The sequence below is a fragment of the Uloborus diversus genome, chromosome 8, assembly GCF_026930045.1.
Source record: "Uloborus diversus isolate 005 chromosome 8, Udiv.v.3.1, whole genome shotgun sequence".
Classification (NCBI taxonomy): domain Eukaryota; kingdom Metazoa; phylum Arthropoda; class Arachnida; order Araneae; family Uloboridae; genus Uloborus; species Uloborus diversus.
The window spans coordinates 158,708,674-158,730,140 of record NC_072738.1 but is presented as its reverse complement, the minus strand read 5'-3'; the positions used below and the strand labels follow the sequence as shown (position 1 = coordinate 158,730,140).

Sequence of the window (21,467 nt, the reverse complement as noted above, 5' to 3'; positions counted from 1 at the left end):
AGTGTAGTATTGAAAACCAAAAAAGTCAACTTACGTATGCATTTTTCCCCTTCAACCTTATATCCTGAAGGACAAATGCAATGAATGTCGTCTAACCAGAAACCAACATCAAATGTGCAGTTTGCTCCTGGGCCACAATGACAAGCTAAAAAGAAAATTTATGAACTTAAATTTAAGGTTTTTATTTGAATTAGGAATTTTAGCGGAGAAGATGGGAAAGAGAAAGTCTCTAAGTAATAGTAAAAAGTCATTAAGTTATGTTAGAGAGGTATGTTATTGTTCATGAGCAGAATGTTCTGCCACTAGTTCTCCTCATGAGGTGAATAAGATGCAGATACGCTATGGGAAAAAATTTCTTTTCCTAAAAGAAGTTTAAAACTGCATTACTCTTTAGACACGTGATTGTTGCCTCAAATTCATTAAGATTTTTATTTCATTTTGGAACTTTTGTGGCAAAAATATGAATGAGAAACTCTTTAACTAAGAGTAAAAAGTCATGCAGTTTTGTTAAGAGGTACAGTAAAACCTGTAAAGTTGACCACCTGTCAAAGTTGACCGCTATTTTCAGGCACAGAATTAGATCTTAACATATAATTCAACCTCTATAAGTTGATCACCTGTTGACCACTAAAGTAGTGAACCGCAACTGGTCAACTTACACGGGTTTCACTGTATGTAGTTTTCCATGAGCATATTCAATTCTAATGTTTGCTGCAGTTTTGTTAAAAGGCATGTAATTTTTCATGAGCATATTCAATCTTGCGGTTGATGCAGTTTTGTCAAGAGGTATATAAATTTTCATGAACATATTCACTTCTACGATTGCTGCAGTTTTGTTAAGAGGTATGTAATTTGTCATGAGTATATTCAATTCTACGGTTACTCTCGCTTCTGATCAGGTGAAGGAGATGTAGATTCGCTATGGTTATAAAAATTTTTTTTCGAAAAATGAAGTTTAAAACTGAAGCATTTTTAAGACACGTGAGTGAAAGATTGTGGTAGCAAATTCATTAGGATTTTTATTTCATTTAGGAAATATTTCGGCAAAACTGTGAAAGAGAAACTTTTTAACTAGAACGAGACAAGGGCGGATTCAGGGGAGGGTCAACGGGTCAGCTGTCCCCCCTGTGACAAGAATTTTATTATGATTATTACCAATCTTCAAATTTTTAGATTCGAAAAAAAAAGCACATGGAATCAATGATCAATGATGTTAAACTGTTTTTTTGCTTCGTTCTGCAAGGTATTTCTTCTCAGCGCGTCATAGTTCAAGGGATTGACTGGGTTAGTTTGAATGTACTATTGCTATTTTCAGTTTCTTTTTTTTTTTTTTTTTTTTTTTTTTTTTTTTTGAGCAATCACGATTGCTTATTGTTCTCATTTGACTGTTTTGATGTCCTATCTTTTTATTTTCCCACCGCCACCCTCCGCAGCATCACCGTCGACCGGGGCCTCACGATGCCTCTCCTATAGCGAAAGCCGTCTCCAGGTTGCATCCATGTCCTACACACACGCGCATACATACACAACTACACACACACACGCACGAACACACACACGAATACACACACACATACACACAACTACCCACACATTCATGCCTGTACACAGACACAAACACATATGCCTACACACACATTCACATACCCCCCCACACACACATTCATATACACAACTACCCACATACTTATGCCAGCACACAGACACAAACACACATGCCTACACACCCATACACATGCCCCCTACACACAAACACACAACCCCCTACACACAAACACACACGCCTACATACACACACTCGTGATTGCGAAAAACATAATTTGAATGCAAGATGTCAAAACTCAAATTAATTTTTCTTTTTTTTGTTTATTTTCAAAAGCACAATCATCTCTAATGAGCTTAACCATTTAAAAACTGTAGGGAGAGGGTATTTGAATGGGTTTTCATCTCATTTAGGGGAAGGGGGGGGGAAGGATGGGCATCCCTGCTTAAGAAAAGCTTTTTACTTCCTTTTACAAAAAAGGAAGTATTGTATTCGAGAAAAAAAAATCACTCAAAAATCGACCTTAATTTCCATTTTACTCACTCCCGAATGAATGAGTTTTTTTCCCCACTCGACCACACGTTGATAAATGCCTAAGAACATATAGACACGCGAAATATTCATTTTGACAATTCCCGAGTTAATTACAACTAGTTTTCTCGTGGCGTCTGTATGTACGTATGTATGTATGTTTCATAACTCAAGAACGGTAAGTCCTAGAAAGTTGACATTTGGTACGTAGACTCCTAGTGGAGTCTAGTTGTGTACCTCCCCGTTTAGTTGCATTCGGGTGTTTCTAATGGGGTCTTTTGGCAATTTTCGGGGGGAAATCATTGTTAATTTCAATGTAAACAAGTGGTGTTATAATTTGGCAGACACTTGGCGATATATCGCCAGTTTTTTGATCGCCAAGTTTTGTCGCCAACTTGGCGACAAATTTGGCGATTTTTTAAAAAAAATCAATATGGCCTTTGTTGGTGATTTAGAGAGTAAACTATAGAATCACATTAAAATTGCCAGTAATGGGGAAATGAAATTAAATTAGAGTAAAAGGAAGTCATGTGATGCACACATCAACTCGTTTATGTAGGAGATATAACGCCGTTCATTGAAATTTGACCCCCCTCACAAATATTTCTGGATCCGCCCTTGATATCACATAAGGCCAAGTAGGATAGCAAAATGCAAAAGCAATTAAATCAGAAAATTTTTAAATTGTGTTTTCACTGCAAAAATCGAGAAAAACCTTTTTTGAGGTTTCTAATTAATATCTTCGTTGATTAATGCCCTCCGAAGACGCAACCTAGCTAAGAACACTCTCTATCAACTCTCCTTTCGAGCAAAAAAAAGTTTATCAAAATCGCTCCGTCCGTTTCGGCGCTGGAGTGCCACAGACACACAGATACACAGACACGTCAAAATTATAACCCCCAACCCCCTTCCTCTGTGTGTCGGGGGTTGAAAAGTGGATGACACTCATCGGTATGAGAATGGCAGTGGCACATATGTGCCTGGTGTTTCATTTCATACTTTTCACAAGTTTTCATTTCACAATTCTAGGGAAAATACTGAAATTAGTTTACGGTTTTCTTAGCGCTCGAGTTTTTAATTAACTTTAATTAGCTGAAATCAAGTATTTTTCAAACACAAAGCTTTAGGGTCATTCCATAGAAATGTCAACCTCAACCTCAGAAATTTTTTTTCCACAAAGCCTTAATTGTGACCTATCATTTCATTCAGCATACTTTCTAGTACATAAATAAAATAACAGTTTGCAAAAATTTCATTCGGTGTTTTTCTTCTGGCTCAAAACGTGTGAGGTTGTAGAAAAGGCTTAGGATGTGCAAAAAACATGCGTCCACGTTTTCTTGTGTAATGTAAAAATTTTTGCAAATTTTTAAAAGAACTATGCTTATTCTAAATGAATAGATGTTCGCCCAATAAAATTGACTGTTCTTTTTGCATGCATTATAAGATTTAAGTGCATGCTTTTAATTAGTTTGGTTATTTCACTGAAAATATTTACGTTACGTTAGTCACGAAAATGTACTATTTTCTGCTTAAAAACTAAACCAGATGATTGAACCAAACAGCACTTTTTATTTTCTTACATCTGTGTCATATCTACTTAAAAAGTGCAAAATGTTCATTTTAGTATCAGTAGATGTAAAATAATTGGTGTGACTAACGTAACATTTGAGCTGTGACTAACGTAACGGTTTGCATGTGACTAATGTAACATTTTAAAAATGACTGCTAATATTTAAAATTTATTTAATTTAATGTAAATTTTCATGAACAATTTGGAATATGTAGGCATTCTATATTGATTTAAAAAAAAGGGTGAAAAATACCAGTAATATTACATTGTAGACCTTCTGTTTACTTAGAAAAATACTTTTTTAAAGGTCTTTATGAAGACACTTCCAATTTAAAGAATTATTTAAAAAGAAAAAAAGTGAGTAAAGCAAAATGAGTACTCTGCATAAAGTGCATTTAACACAAGAATCCAAGCTTAAGAATTAAGATAATAGAAATACAGTCTTAACAAAGAAGAACGTCTCTATTTTTTAGAAAATACATCTCCACCTATTACTAAAATGAAGTAACGGCTGCTCGTTGGAAAACATTTGAAGATGTTACATGATACAGTGACAATAAGCGCTGCTGTCATATATTTCAGAAAATGAAAGAATGATCATTTAGAAATTCAAACATTTGCGGTGATATCTGGAATTAAAATGCATTCTGATAAAACGTTCGAATATTTTTTTTCAATATTACATTTTAATTCAAAAGGATGCACAACACTATTCGTTCGATGAATCAGTAAACCTTAAAAAATAATATGCCATTGAAAAGTACTACGAAGTTTCTTATAATGATAACTAGTATATCAGCAGAATACTAGAATTCAGTAAAACTACCAACTTGCAAAAAGTTAATTTTTTAAAAGAGAGATATTTAGGATTTAATTAGACCAAGAATGATGTTATTCAGTTTGTAAAAGCAGCTTTTTTTTATTTGTTTTTTTCTTCGCACATTCAAATAGAGTTAATTGAACTGAATCCTTCCATTCAATTTCTTACACTAATATGGAAAAAAGTAAAGAGAAAACCATAACACAACACAAAGAAGGTTCCTAAAATGTGTGAAAGTAATATAAGAGCAAGGAATTAATTATAAAAAGTTTTTTATATGCATTTATTGCTTGTTATTCGATGGTTACGTTAGTCACGTTACGTTAGTCACACACAGTTTTTCGGAAAAGTACCATTTAGGGCCAAAAAATATTCGTCTGTAACAAATCTGTAGTACGATTTCAAAAATAGATTGTTCACCTCTTACAAATATATCGGCCAACTTTAAATGTCTGCGTAAGTTTCAGAAAAAATTAGCTCGTAACATAAGCATTGTTTCTCAGGGTTGCAAAAATGTTACGTTAGTCACGATGCCTTTTTTGGTGAAAAAATACCTGCTAGCGTTTATTTTACTTCAAATTCTTGGTAGAAATAAAAAATAGTCACCTTGTAAATTTTATATCTGCATATTAAACCAAAACACATTTATTTTTACTCCCGGTGTAAGTAAAAAGAGTTTGAAAATCAGCTGCGAATGTTACGTTAGTCACTATGGAATGACCCTTTTATTAACCTTCCTTTTACAAAAAAGGAAGTATTGTATTCACTAAAAAAAATTTACTCAAAAATCGACCTTAATTTACATTTTGCTCACTCAAGAATGAATGGTGAACCTTTTTTTTTCGACCCGGCTACACGGTGTATACATACCTAAAAACGTATAGACGCCCGAAATATTCATTTTGACGATTCTCGAGTTAATTACAACGAGTTTTCTCGTGACGTCTGTATGTACGTATGTATGTGCGTATGTATGTCGCTTAACTCAAAAATGGTATATTCTAGAAAGTTGAAATTTGGTAAGTAGACTCTTAGTGGGGTCTAGTTGGTCATTACTTTTTCCAAGATCGTCTTCAGCTGTATATCACAATCATTTCGAAGTTACTATTTGTGCCATAATTTAATTATTAACTTGTTATTATTAACTTGGAGTAAATATCGAGCTTGTTTATTGTAGCTGCGTTTTAAGAACCTCACTCTTTTCATGGCTATTTTTTTTTCAGAAAAATTTATGTCACTGTTATAGCTTTTATGAAAAATGCAAATTTTTTAATTCATAATTTTTAAATAAGTATAAAAATATTCCTATTACAATTTAATACTGTAATTTATCTGTTACCTTTCTTGTTTAATTTCATGACTAAAAATGTCTACGTACAATCTTTCCTCTTTAATTGCGTAATTTGTTGACGGTTTAATATTTTTATTCTTAATTTCTTTCGAATGATTAAACAACATAATTTGTTGTTGTTGCTGTTTACAATCCTTCATTGATCCAGCGTCAGCTAGATCAGATTCATGATGCCATGAACCCTAGCGAAGTCAAGCACCAGTAGTGGGCTAGCACATACATCTGCCAGAATGAACCCCAAACAATCAAGGATGTGGTCGGGGGATGTCGGTTTCAGATTGCATTTGCTGCACAAAGAGAAGATCTTACACCCAGAGTTGAAAATCATGTTCTTCAGATAATACAAATACAAATACAAATGTGACGACCAGCAACAGGCACTGGGCCCAGCTAGGCTGGTCCTAGTCAATTAATTAGTCCCCAATGAAGATCAATGGCCCTCTTAAAGCTATCCACTCCCTTGCTCATTACCGCCTCTTCCGGTAAGCTATTCCAAGTGCCCACGACCCTGCTAAAGTAGTAGTTTTTCCTGATTTCCAAATTAGCCTGAGATTTAAATAGCTTAAAACAATGACCCCTTGTCCTGCTTTCCCCGCAAAAATTTAATCCATTTACATCTTTCATTTTGATAAATTTAAATAACTGAATCATGTCCCCTCTGACTCTCCTTTGCTCCAGGCTATACATGTTAAGCCTATTAAGTCTGGTATCATAATCTAAATCTGAGAGTCCTCTTAATAGTCTAGTTACCCTTCTTTGAACCCTTTCCAATACAAAAATATCTTTCTTCAGATAAGGCGACCAAAACTGAACAGCATACTCCAAATGAGGTCTTACTAAACTCCTATATAAAGGCAGAAGAACTTTCTTAGATGAGTCTCGAGACGGCCGTTTGATCATGTCTGTCACCCTCGAAATCTAACGAGCCTCCCGGGGTCTTCCTGCAGTACCAAGGATGGGCGGGAGGGGTGATCCAGACTTGCCTATCTCCTTGTTTCTTCATAGAGAAAATTTCCTTATAAGTTAATGTGAAGTCCTTGTTGGGCAACTCTGAACAACCTCTTTTAGCCAAGATGTCTGCGGCTTCATTACCATGGATGTTTGTTTACATGAGAGGGAATCCACTGAAAGTGGACTTCCCTTCCCTTGGTTAGATTTTTGAGATGGGTGATAATCTGAATACCCACAAGGTCGCACACACTGCTCCAGTTCTGTAGGTATTGAATCGAGCTCCGACTGTCAGTAAGGATCCAAATGTCACCATATTTAGTGTCGTGAAGGATGGTATTTAATCCGTCATTTATGGCGATTAATTCACTTCTGAATACCGAACAGTTATCCGGGTTGCGTCTGGAAAGCTGAACAGAAAGACTTTCGATAAAGACGCCACTCCCAGTGTTATTCAATTCATCTTTACTGCCATCTGTGCAAATCAAAATGGCATCACTCGGGATGCCATCTATAACTTCTAGAGCCAACTGTCTTAAATAATCTGGAGCATCTGTGTTTTTCTTAGTGATGGACATAAGTTCAGTATGGAAGTGAACTACACCTATTGATTGATTGACAACATAATTTAAAGTTTTTTAACTATGTATTGTGTACATAATCCATACATTATTACAATATTGCTGAAATCTTAGTTATATTTTCAATAACAAAAATCAGTTGGTTATTAAACAACGTCTTTGTTTTTCTTTCTTTTTTTCTTTTCTTTTTGTTTTGGCTGTTGTTCTTTCTCTATCATCATACAACAGTCAAAAAAAGAAGCATAACTACATCCTATACAGATTGTACGTAGTACATTACCGAAGCACATCCACCTTCAAAGGGTCACCTTGAGGGACCATGTACTTCTGCCAGTGTTCATATAACTTTTGGAAACACTCCTTGAAGCCTTTTTTGCAACCTACTATGATGCAGCTTTATCTTCTCCTGACGAAAGAAGGCGGCGTCTATGCAAATGTTTTTTTGCTGGGAACATGTAAGAGTCACACGGAGCTAAGTCCGACGAAACATTATGTTATTTGTTTTTCGTATCAGAGCATTGATCAAGCAGACCGTGCATCCTCAACATGAAAGTCGCTTTCTTCCCCACGATGAAGTCAAAGCAGCAGCGCAAGAGGCTTTACAGGACGTTGCGAAAAATGGCTGCCATTAGTGCTTCTAAAAGCTATACGAACGTTGGCAGAAGTGCATAGTCGTTCAAGGTGATTATTTTGCAGATAGATGTGCTTTGGTAATGTGAACTACTCAGGGTGAGGTTTTATACTGTTTGTCCTCGAACTTTTAGATCATACTACGTACGTATGAGTTTTCAACTTACTATTTCATAACGTTTCTGAGTGACGCAAGTTTACGCGTATAAATACATCACAAGTGAACTTGCGATAATTAACTGAGGAGGTGTTCAAAATGAATATTTTGGTCATCTATATGTTCTTTGGTACATATGCGTGTACAGATGTGCCGAAAAGACTTGTGAAGTTTAAATTGGGTTATCGTAAAATAGAAATTAGGTCGAAATTTGATTTTTTTTTCTTTTTTTGTTTTTATTAGAAGTCCTTATTCGTAGAAAGGAAGTAAAGTGAAATGAATAAATGATCCTTTAAATCCCTGGCAATCTTATCACTTTATTTCCGTTAGATTTTTTTTTTTCTTTTGCCATCTGCCAACGGCATCGGCCAACGTCATCGGCCATTTGAAGGAAAACCATTGGCAATCGGCCATCGGCCATCTTTGAACAATCGGCCAACAATCGGCATCGGCCCATCGGCCAAAAAATGCCATCGGTCGAACCCTATAAATGGAACCAAATAAAACTGTGAGACATGCAAATATCAGAAAAAAAACGTAGCTTTTATGCTCCACCCTACGTGGTGCAAGTCAAATTTGTCGTGGTCACAAAGCTCACGTTCCCATCCCAAATAAATACCTCTGGGTGTGCTGGATCAGCGGTTTCTAGACCCGAGCCCAGGTCTAAATCAGAAAGACAGAGCCGACTTCAGGGCACGTGCAACCCGTGAAACCACCAATGTAGTACCAACCATGAATCCCAGGAAGCTGAAGCCACTGAGAACTTTTTGTGCTAAAACTCGGAGCAGGTGCAGATAAGCAGAGCCGAATTTAGCTCCCCGCCACCCCTAGGCAGATCTAAGATCTGCCGCCCCTCCCCTCAAAAAAAGGAGGATGCAACATTTACAGGATTAATAAAAACGCAAAAAATAGTGTTTCCGAAATTTAAACTGTCAAGCTTATGAAGAAATTTTATATTCAGGGTTGCCCCAATGGGAGATCACTGCGACCGCCCAAAAAATTCCTTATGTGTAAAACTTTGAGACAAAATTGCAACATTGAAATCCTTTTTTCTTTTTAAAATTTTTTTTGAGCAATCACGATTGCTTATTGCTTTCATTTGACTGTTTTTGGCGTCCTATCATTTTATTTTCCCGCCGCCACCCTCCGCACCATCACCGTCGCTTGGCTCCTCACGATGCTGCTCCTCTAGCGAAAGCAGACTCCAAGATGCATCCATGTCCTACACACACGCGCATACATATACAACTATACACACAAACGTACACACATACACAAACACACACACACAAACACATACACACAACTACCCACACATTCATGCCTGCGCACAGACACAAACACATATCCCTACACACAAACACACATACCTCCCACACATACACACACGCCTACATATACACACTCGTGATTGCGAAAAACATAATTTGAATTCAAGATGTCAAAATTCAAATTAATTTTTCTTTTTTTTTTAAAATTGTTTTTTAATGATGCTTAACTCCCTTCCGGTTAAGGGTTATGAATGTATGACATTCATGCGTATTCGTATTTTATCATTCGGGAATCTTGTTTTCATCTCTGAATCAACGATTTAAATTAATTTCCTCTGTGTTATTACGTTCACTCACTTGGCGTTTCTTCCTCATTGCTCGATGGTATTTCACTTGTAAATTTTTTCCTGGATTACGTTCGAAAATGTCCGAAGATTCTGCTTTTAAAATTGCCCATTTGAAAAATATGCATTACTTTTTTAAAAAATTACTTTTTTACTTTTTTTTGGAGCTTCTGATCAAACGCAATGACACTTGCTTTTCCTTCAATCGACGACACGTTTCGTCTTCCCACTTCTTGTTTTACACACGTCTATTACCATGCTTGAAAAATATTTCATTTTCATACGACGAGTGAAAGTAAACATTATTAAATTACAACAAAAGGCTGTCACTATGGAGAATGAAAGAATACTAGGAGTTCACTTCAAGAATTAAAAAAAATTAATTAATTAATTTGAATTTTGTCATCTTGAATTTAAATTATGTTTTTCGCAATCACGAGTGTGTGTGTATGTAGGCATGTGTGTTTGTGTGTAAGAGGTATGTGTATGTGTGTGTAGGCATGTGTGTTTGTGTGTGGGGAGGTATGTGTGTTTGTGTGCAGGAGGTATGTGTATGTGTGTGTAGACATCTGTGTTTGTGTCTGTGTGCAGGCATGAGTGTGTGGGTAGTTGTGTGTATGAGTGTTTGTGTGCGTGGGAGCGGGGTGTGTATGTGTGTGTAGGCATATGTGTTTGTGTGTGTGTATGTGTAGGTGTTTGTATGCATGCGAATCTGTATGTGTTTGTGTATGTGTGTAGTTGTGTATGTATGCGCGTGTATGTAGGATATGGATGTAACCTGGAGACGGTTTTCGCTATAGAAGCAGCATCGTGAGGAGCCGGTCGACGGTGATGCTGCAGAGGATGGCGGGGAGAAAATAAAATCAGCGTAACATCAAGGACAGTCAAATGAGAACAATAAGCAATCGTGATTGCTCAAAAAACATAAAATGCACGGTTAAAGCAAAATTTGCCGCCCCTGAAAATTTTGCCACCCTAGGCAGCTGCCTACTCTATCTATTTGGAAATTGGGCCCTTCCCTCAAGCGTGATATCTTTTTTGGACGGCCGCAAAGAATTCCGATAACAAACCGCTAAAAACTCTTCTTCCAGCTTTCGTCATGACCCCCCCCCCCCCTTCTTATTGTGGGCAAACCTGGATAAATATAAAAGATAAGCACAAGATCGTAATTTAAAGGTGCTAACGGCCAAGGGGAGGAACGCATAAACTGCCCGAACATCGCGATGCATCGCAATAACAATGTGTTTTTATTTGCTTTAAAGTAGTTCTATTCCACGGGCGGGAAAATTCTATTCTATTCAAGAGTCACAACTGACTACAACTGTATTTATGTCGAGGACTGCATACTAAGTGCCTTGCCTCCATTATTTTATATACCGATAGATGGCAGCACCATCACCGGATCGAACAGTTAATGAGAATTTAGAACTAGTCCAAGAGCTAATAGCTACCTGGTACTAGCACCCCCAGAGGTATCGTTTCACTTGGAGGACATTGAGACCACGAGCATATTTGACGTCGCCCAGTCCCCTTTAATGACGACGGTGGGTCTTCGACCAGCTGGGATCGAACCCGAGGCCCTCCGGCATCGAGTCCAATGCCCTACCGATCAGGCTACCACGGCCTTACGCGGGAAAATAAAATTGAAATCCTAAGACGCACCGAACTCATTATCTTCTTCTTCTTTCCGGCGTTTCCACGCAAATAGATAGGCGATACGGAAACAGATTCCTTCGTCCCAATAGAAAAGTTGCAGCCTATTAAATGTTCATATTTTGACTACTGGATATTGTTATTGACCCTCAAAACTAAAAAATTCACCATCGCCGAATTTTAAAACACCGTGATTGATTTTTAATGAATTTTTAAATATCCACGAGCAAAAGTGCGCTTTTCTGAAACGTCACGAGCTTACGTCACAGGGCACTAATGGGCAGCCTTCCGCTGAAGATCCCTTATTTTCGCTACGGGCATTTTGAGTGCGCTGATATTTTTATTTTTTAGAAATACAATAACCCTTTTGACCCCCCTTTACCCCTTTTGAATACCCCCTTTCCCCCCCTCAATAAACCCCACTATGGGGGCCGGATTCATTAAAGCACAATCTAATAATCTTCCTCAAGTAACATCAATGATGGTATTTGAATATTTCTGAGAGGATGAGAGGTTTAATGTTCCAGAAATGCGAGGAGTTAAATGCGGGGAGGTAGGACTTACGTTTCGTCTTCGAAGCCAACTGCACGTCCTTCGGCTTCTCCCGCGGCGGAAGAGCGCATGACGTCGCTTCCTGTGCCATTTGATGTCACAATGCTTGAACTTTAAAAATTAATTTAAAAACAAATACTTATCGTATCGCAAAATTTTTTTCACCTATGATGTTCATACATGTTACTCTATCATATAAAAATAAAATTGAAAAATCGAAAGCTTCCCTGAGCCATTCCATTTCAGATCAGGCAGGGTCTGTCACATGACCATCCCCGATTTTTTTGAAAAAATTACAGTAGTTACAACTAAGGGACATATGAAATATCCCAAAAGGATTTTGCAAGAAAAATTTTTTTCCTTCAGTTACAGCCTTTTAAAATTCTGAACAAAATCCGCCATTTTGGAAAAAAACGGCAAAACACTCCATTTGAAAGGGACATTATTTCAAAAGTATTTAACCTACTTGAATTATTCTTTTTTCTAAAAATAAATAAGGACTCATATATCCTCTAGACATCGTTTTTGAAAGTTTAGTTAGGTTTTTTGATAAAGAAAAAAAATCATTTTTGCGACAAAAAAACTGCATTTTTACCGATTTTATGATTTTTTTCTCCATGGAAAAAAAGTTTTTTTTACTAAACGGAGATGGCAGTCTAAAGCCCTTATATGATAGTTTCATAACATATTTTCTTATAATCTTTGGATGCATACAGCCTCGGAAATAAAATTTGAAATTTTGAAATTTTTTTCAAAAATTAGCGATTTTTGAAGTCATTTTACTCAAAAAACCCATTTTTTAAAAATCTAAAAATTGGCTCATTTGAACCCCATATAATGCTTAACAAGTGGATAGACACCGCATCCCGTATTTTTTCCCATCAAATGTTTTATGATTTTTTGAAAGTGACCTTATCGCCCATTGCATTCATGTAAAATAAAAATGTCTAATAATTTCAGTAACTGAAATTCTGACTATATTAATGCCTAATAGCTACAATAACGGTGCACTTTATCAGGAACAACTAAAATCTTACTGACTCTTAATAATATATCAGTAACAAACCGCTTTTGATGACCCAGTCAATTCGTCTTTTTGTAAGACTCTGTGTATAGTCTTTAGATAGAAGAGCCTTTAGTGGTTATATTAATGTCTAATAGCTACGATAATGATGTACTTTATCAGTAACAGTTAAAATCTTTCCTTTTTTTTTATTTTTTTATAAATATTAGTTTATTTTGTCACCAAAGCTATGCATTCACCGTTACTTTCATATTCAGCAACGAATCATATTTTTTCTCTTTCAATTCTCTTTCTCTTCAATTCAATTACGCGACAGGGGAAACCATCAAAGGGAAAAACAATACAATGCATTTAAAACGATTAATTTTAATTTCGTGCTTTGGTTGTCATTGGCGAATGTTGTCACATAATTTTTAGATCCTACCTCGTGTGATTACTTTTATACGTAAGAATATGTATACTAAATTCAAACCGCAAAACTCACTTGTAGTTTAAGAATTTAAAAAGCCCACCTGTTTTATGAGAGAAGTAATCAATTGAACATGGTTGTAAGTTGAGGTAACCAAACAGATCACCAAAGGTAGCTATTATAACCCGGGGTCCAATTTTTAACAAAAGAAGTGCAGGATCCCTATAATCTTCAAAACTTATTTTAATGCTTAAGTGGCCTGAATTCGGTCAAAAATACAAAAATTTGAGTGAAACAAATAAGAAAGTATGGGAGCTCAGCTCCCATAACAATTAGGCGCTGATCAGAAGAACAATACATTCATATAACGAAGCACAAAAAGACGAATTGACTGGGTTATCAGAAACGGTTTGATTCTGCTATATTATTAAAAGTCAGTAAAATTTTATTTGCTGCTGATAAAGTGCACCATTATAGTAGCTATTAGGCATTAATATAATCAGATTTTCAGTGACTGAAATTATTAGACATTTTTATTTTACATGCATGCCATGGGCGATAAGGTCACTTTCAAAAAATCATAAAACATTTTATGGAAAAAAATACGGGATGCGGTGTCTATCCACTCGTTAAGCATTATATGGGGTTCAAATGAGCCAATTTTTAGATTTTTAAAAAATGCGTTTTTTGAGTAAAATCACTTCAAAAATCGCTAATTTTTGAAAATTTTCAAAATGTCAAATTTTATTTCCGAGATTGTATGCATCCAAGAATTATAATAAAATATGTTATGAAACTATCATATAAGGGCTTTAGACTGCCATCTCCGTTTAATAAAAAAACTTTTTTTTCATGGAGAAAAAAAATTATAAAATCGGTAAAAATGCAGTTTTTTCGCGGCAAAAATGAATTTTTTTCTTTATCAAAAAACCTAACTAAACTTTCAAAAACGATGTCTAGAGGATATATGGGTCCTTCTTTATTTTTAGAGAAAAGAATTATTCAAATAGGTTAAATACTTTTGAAGTAGTGTCCATTTCAAATGGAGGTTTTTTCCAAAATTGCGGATTTTGTGCAGAATTTTAATAGGCTGTAACTGAAGAAAAAAAATTTTTCTTGCAAAATCCTTTTGGGATACTTCATATGTCCCTTAGTTGTAACTACTGTATTTTTTTCAAAAAAATCGGTGATGGTCATATGACATTTTTCATACCTGCCTGCCTGATTTGAAATGGAATGACTCCCCTATTGTCACAGTTCACACAAACTACGAATTAGCCGTTTTGGCGAGAGAAAAGAGAGGAGGACCAAACAGCCCTCCTAAACACAACAACGGAACAACTCCAACACGGCCCTCCCGTAAGAAGGGACCGCCAGAACTCATTATCTGCAGACGATTTTCATTGCAGACGATTCATTTCTCTCTTCACTTGAAACAAAAGTTCGTAACAGTTCGAAATTCGGCCGTGGTAGCCTGATCGGTAGGGCATTGGACTCGGGGCCGGAGGGGCTCGGGTTCGATCCCCGCTGGTCGAAGACCCACCGTCGTCATTAAAGGGGACTGGGCGACGTTAAATATGCTCGTGGTCTCAATGTCCTCCAAGTGAAACGATACCTCTGGGGGTGCTAGTACCAGTTAGCTATTAGCTCTTGGACTAGTTCTAAATTCTCATTAACTGTTCGATCCGGTGATGGTGCTGCCATCTATCGGTATATAAAATAATGGAGGCAAGGCACTAGTATGCAGACCTCGACATAAATACAGTTGTAGTCAGTTGTGACTCTTGAATAGAAATAGAAATAGAATAGTTCGAAATTCTTAAAGTCGAACAGTTCGAAATTCTAAGTACAAATTTCGAACGTTTTGAGAAATTTCCTAAAATTTAAATTCATTCATTAACGAAATTTTAGATTGTTATCTTTTTATGATGCGAAGAGAAAAAATATCAATTCACCTTTTAAAAAAAATCGTCTGCCAGGTGACGCTAATGGCTGTTGTTGCGGCCCTATAAAAACAGTGCTTTCCCGAGCACCCGAGTTTGTTATGCACGAGAGATGCGGGGTGTGGTTGGGTTAACGCAGAGGTTGTTGAAGAAAAGGTAAGAGAATTGGAATTTCATGAATTTTATTTCAAATGAAAATTTGGGGCTGCGTTTCTCAATTTCTTTGATATGTGGAAACTTAATATCTATTTTTTGGTGGAACACTGGCTTTTCATGAATTGTATAGTTTGAATGTTGAGTTCTGGAAATTTTTTTGTTTGCGATAAAAGTCAATTGACTACAAGAAGTAATTTTGAAACGATTTTAAAATTCATTAAAATACTTTAACAGCATATTCAAACAAAATATTTAACTTTAATCATATTAATGTTAATTAATTTTTCTGTTTATTCCCAGCAGGGGTGATTGTGTTCCGGTATTTTCGGACGTATTTCCGGTATTTTTATGTCCGAAAATACCGAAATTGTTTTTTTGTTATGCTTTTATCTCCCTACCTCCGCAATTTTTTAAAAAATTATACAATATTCATCAAATATACCTGCAAGAGCCTTAAGATGGACAAATCTCAAGATAATTTTGTATAACACCAGCTCAAAAGTAAATTTGTAACCCATTAAAATTTTAATCAAATGTACACACACTATTTTGACTCTGACTAGTGAACTTGTAGAGACGGGTAATCCAGTTGTTAAAAGCGAACATTTATTGTAAATTCCAACAAAACACATTACCATTAAAAGAAATAAATATAAATTAATCAGTTCCATCTCGGAATAATCTAACATTTACACATAACACATCAATCCAGATACCGCGCCTTTGCCAACTCAGCTGGAGACTTTTAAATAAACTTTGCCAGATTTGCATGCGCTGTTTCTCTGAGTTTAGGCCGTTGCCACAGACTCCCTCACCAGTCTCACAAGACCATTGGGAGACGAAAACGTACTTTGCGGCCAAACCTTGTTGTAACTCCAGGAGTCCTTGGATTGGAATCTCCAGCAATTAAAAATGCTGGTTTTAAGCGATCGATGTGAACGATCTTTTCCTTGTCGTTCACCGAAATCAAAAAGTTCTTGTCCATTCTCTTTAGGACCTCATAAGGCCCTTCGTATGGCGGCTGCAATGACTTTTTTACAGCATCTAAGCGCACAAAAACATGTGTACAGTTTTGCAGATCTTTAGGGATATAAATCCGTTGTTGACCATGCCGAATAGGAGTAGATGGACTTAGCGAGCTAATCAGTCTTTGAAGACGTGCAACGTAGTCAGGCATATTAGATAAAGTTTTTTCTTCATACAACTGTCCAGGTAACCGTAGAGTTGACCCATAAGTCAGCTGTGCCGCGGACGCACCAAGGTCTTCACGTAACGTAGATCTGAATCCCAACAGCACTAATGGAAGTGCTTCAAACCAATCGGATTTGTAACACATCAAAGCTTGCTTCAATGGTCGGTGCAATCTTTCCACCAGACCGTTACTTTGGGGTCTGTACGGCGATGTCCTTGCTAATTTTATGACAAGCATCTTTGATAGACTCGTAAAAAGTTCAGATTCAAACTGTCTGCCCCTGTCACATGTTATCCTTTGCGGAGTATCAAATCGGGAAACCCATGATTGTACGAAAGTACGAGCTACCGTTTCTGCTGTTATATCAGTAATTGGCACAACTTCAGGCCACCGCGTAAATCTATCCACTATAGTCAAGCAATACTTAAAATTTTGAACTTGTGTTAGTGGACCTATTATGTCTAAATGAATATGAGAAAATCTCTCATCCGGAACTAAAAATTGAACTAACGGGGATTTAGTATGCAAATGTACTTTAGTCTGCTGACACGGAACACAAGCTCTGCACCAAGCAGTTATATCTTTGTTTATATTTGGCCAGACATATTTGCTATCGATAAGACGTTTTGTAGCACGTATGCCGGGGTGAGACAAACCGTGCATTGTATCAAAAATTTTACGCCTTAGAATTTGCGGAACAAAGAATCTATTATAATTTCCTGATGTATCACAATATAGAGATTTATCGGTACCAGGCATAGGAACTTTAGCTAATTTACCACTGTACTTAATTCGTCCCTCTAAAACGTCCTGAAGTTCTTCATCCTCAGATTGTGATTTTTCCCACATTTCTATATCATCTAGAGATGAAAATGTGATCTCCGATATTCGCGATAGGCTGTCCGCAACCAAATTTCCCTTACCAGGTAAATATCTGATATCCGTAGTAAATTGAGATATGAAATCCAACTGACGGATAGTTCGGGGGGAGGATTTTTCATGTTTCCGCCGAAATGCGAAAGTTAGAGGTTTGTGGTCTACATACAAAATAAATTTCCTTGCCTCTAACATGTATCGAAAATACTGAATTGCACTATATGCTGCCAACAATTCTCTATCATAAGTTGAATATTTACATTGAGTAGCCGATAGTTTCTTTGAAAAAAAACCTAAAGGCTTGGGACCTTCGGGGGATAATTCATGCAATACACCACCCATCGCAAAATCACTGCAATCAGTTGTTAAAGCAAGTTCTGCATTAGTAGAAGGGTGATAAAGCAAAGTCGCTTCCGCTAAAGCACTTTTAATTTTTTCAAAGCTTGTTTCTGAAGCAGTATCCCACGGAATTTCCCTCTTATCTCGTTTTTTTGCTTTAATTAAAAACCTATGAAGTGGCGCTAAAATCACGGCGATATCTGGAATAAAGCGATGATAATAGTTTACCATACCCAAAAAACGTCTAAGTTCAGAAATAGTTTTGGGTTTAGGGAACTCTACCACTGCCTTCACCTTTTTTGGATCTGGCATACACCCCTTACTGTTTATCATATGTCCTAAAAAAATTATAGTTTCTTTCCCAAATTCACATTTTGATTCGTTTATAACGATCCCGTAGTTAAGGAAACGTTTAAAAATTTCTTCTAAATGCTTTTTATGCTGCTGGTGATTTTCACTCGCGATTAAAATGTCATCCAGGTATGGAAAACAGAAATTCAACCCTCTCAAAACCTCATCCAAAAAGCGTTGAAATGTTTGTGCTGCTGAACATAACCCGAAGTTTAGAAACGGAAATTCATATAACCCAAAAGGTGTTATTATAGCCGTTTTCGGAATATCAGGGGGGTTCACAGGAATCTGGTGATACGCCCTTATTAAGTCAACTTTCGAGAATATTTTTTTCCCGTGTAAAATGCTAACACAATCTTGAATGTGAGGAATTGGATATTTGTCCTGAACTGTTATACGATTTAGTGCTCTGTAATCGCCAGTTGGTCTCCAGTCATACTCGCCTTTTGGGACCATATGCAAAGGACTAGCCCAATTACTTTTTGACGGTCTACAAATCCCTTTGTCAAGCATATATTCAAATTCCTGTTTAGCTATTTGAAGTTGCGTTGGGTGTAACCGACGCGCTTTAGCTGAAACAGGGGGTCCCTCAGTCGGAATGAAATGAACTGTATTATGTTTCATTACCTTTTGTGAAAGAACATTAAGTTGTGTAATCTCAATATATTTCTTTAACAATTCTTGATATTCAGAATTCCCATAAATTGTTTTCACATTCGGAACCTCGCAAAATATCGATCGACCGCTTGCACTAAATTTAGTCACCGGATCTAAAATACGCCTTTTCTTTAAATCGACTAGCAATTCAAAATGCTGCAAAAAGTCCGCCCCTATTATAGGCTTTGTAACGTCAGCTATGATAAACGGCCATCTCAATCTGCGTCCTAACCCGAAATCTAAATTTAATAACTTAGTACCGTAAGTATCAATCCCAGATCCATTTGCAGCGTACAAAGTGAATTCTTTTTTTCCGCTGTCTAAATTCAAAAAGGATTTTGGGTAACAAGAAACATCACTACCTGTGTCAATTAGATAGCTCGTTTGAGTTAAAATATCAGTGATATACAGTCTGCGACTAAATCCTTTTTTAGTAAAAGTCATAGAAACTTCCGACGATTTTGAAAAATTTGAAAATTTCGCTTCAAAAGCGCATGGTTTTACACATTTGGTAGCTTTGTCTTTAAATTTAAAATGATACCAACATAACCAATTATTCCGCTTTTCAGCTCTCAAATTAAATTTTTTTCGGCCCTGAGATCGATTTGGAGACCTTGAGCGACTGCGCGTTTTTACAATTTTAGTAAGTTCGTCTACTTTCAGTTGCAATTGTTCCAACTGAATTTCAGTACTAGCAGTTTGGTATTTAAAAGTTTGCTTATCAATTGAGTTTACAACCAACCCAGTATATTCGCAAATCTTGTCTGCCATTTCCGCTAACTTTTCTAAATTTTCAGAACTGACCGCTAAAATTGTTTGCACTGGTACCGGTAACCTACGAAGCCAAATATTTTTTAAAAAATCATCATCTACATGCCTCTCACTTAATTCTTTCATTTTTCGTAATAACATAGATGGAGATTTGTCACCTAATTCTAAGTCTTCAATTAATGTCTTTACTTTACGACTCTGAGAAAATTCGAACTCCGCTAACAATCTTTCTTTAAGGGGGTCCGGGACACATTTTGAAAATTTTTTTATTATGTACTTTAGAGTTTTGAAATTTTTTGAACTGATTCATCATTTATTTAATAAGCAAAATCATAACATAAATATGAAAAAAAAAATTTTTTTATTTAAATTTAATTAGTTTTTTTCAAAAAAATGGGGTTGCTTTAAATTGCTATAACTCAAAATATTGTTGGTCAATTTTCAATTTTTTTTCAAAAAAGTATGCACAAATATCTAAGCTTTAATTTTTATTCGGCGATTTTAAAAATATTGATTCAATAAGAAATAAAAAATATTTGAAGAAAAATTTCGAAAAATTCGAAGATACTTTTTTTTAAAAAAATCATAACTTTTGCAGTAAACGTTTTTTTCAAATTCGCCGAATAAAAATTAAAGTAAATTGCTTGAAAAAGATATGCTCCAAGTTTCATTACTTTATCTCTATCGGTTCCTGACTTATAAGAGTTTGAATGCAAGAAATCGGGAAAAATTGCATCATGGAGAAAAACGCGTTTAAAGTTTTAAAGTTATGTACACATTCGTTAGATGCATGCAACGAAAATAACTATAACTTTCGTTCTATTTAAGGTGGAAACAAGATTCAAACGTCCTCTTAAGCAGAAAAAAACGGAGCAATTTTTCAAATTATAAAAAAAAATTTCAAAATTTGAGGATTTTTGTGTCCCGGACCCCCTTAAGTGCGGTGTATGGTTTTTCTGGCGGCTGACATAAAATATCGGTAGCATGAGACAAAGTTTCTGCATCTAGCGACGCAACCAAATGATCGAACTGCGTTTGTTCAACCGTAACGCCAGCTAACCTAAAACTAGCTTCAAGTTGTACAAAAAATAACTTCGCATTATTAGGCCAAAAATTAGGTACTTTTACAGAAACCCTATTGCAACTTAAGTTTTCAGCACTTACTTCCTTTTGAGTCAAATTTAAATTCTCTTTTGTTTCCATACTAACATGAAATAACTAATAGCTTAGGTACAATGCTACACTCAAGAACCTCAAGGGACACATGCACAGAAAAGCAAGACAGTTGAAAAAAATTGAAGTTTTTCGTCGAAATAAATTACCTTCCGGCGAATTGCTGCGACCCATTCTTTCTTGAAATCATTTCGCTACCAACTGATAACTGCGTGTTCAGGTCACCAATGTAGAGACGGGTAATCCAGTTGTTAAAAGCGAACATTTATTGTAAATTCCAACAAAACACATTACCATTAAAAGAAATAAATATAAATTAATCAGTTCCATCTCGGAATAATCTAACATTTACACATAACACATCAATCCAGATACCGCGCCTTTGCCAACTCAGCTGGAGACTTTTAAATAAACTTTGCCAGATTTGCATGCGCTGTTTCTCTGAGTTTAGGCCGTTGCCACAAACTATTTAATACTATGGCATATGTGCACTTAAGTAATAGGGGCCAAAGATTACCCCCTTCCCCCCCCCCCCCCGTTCTCGCTTTGAAACTTTCATTTATTTTTTGATGAACTCACAATCACCCCTGCCCCTGTTTCGTCGACATTACAAATCCTCCCTCCC

General features: G+C 36.2%; 1 protein-coding gene across 1 annotated transcript in view; it reads right to left on the bottom strand.

Annotated features, from left to right (window-relative positions):
- LOC129228707 (neurogenic locus notch homolog protein 1-like) overlaps positions 1–21,467 on the bottom strand; it is a 206,080-nt gene that overhangs the window by 65,129 nt on the left and 119,484 nt on the right. The window contains exon 9 of the mRNA XM_054863390.1: positions 35–145. Within this exon, the coding sequence (XP_054719365.1) occupies positions 35–145 (111 nt within the window). The remainder of the gene's footprint in view (positions 1–34; positions 146–21,467) is intronic.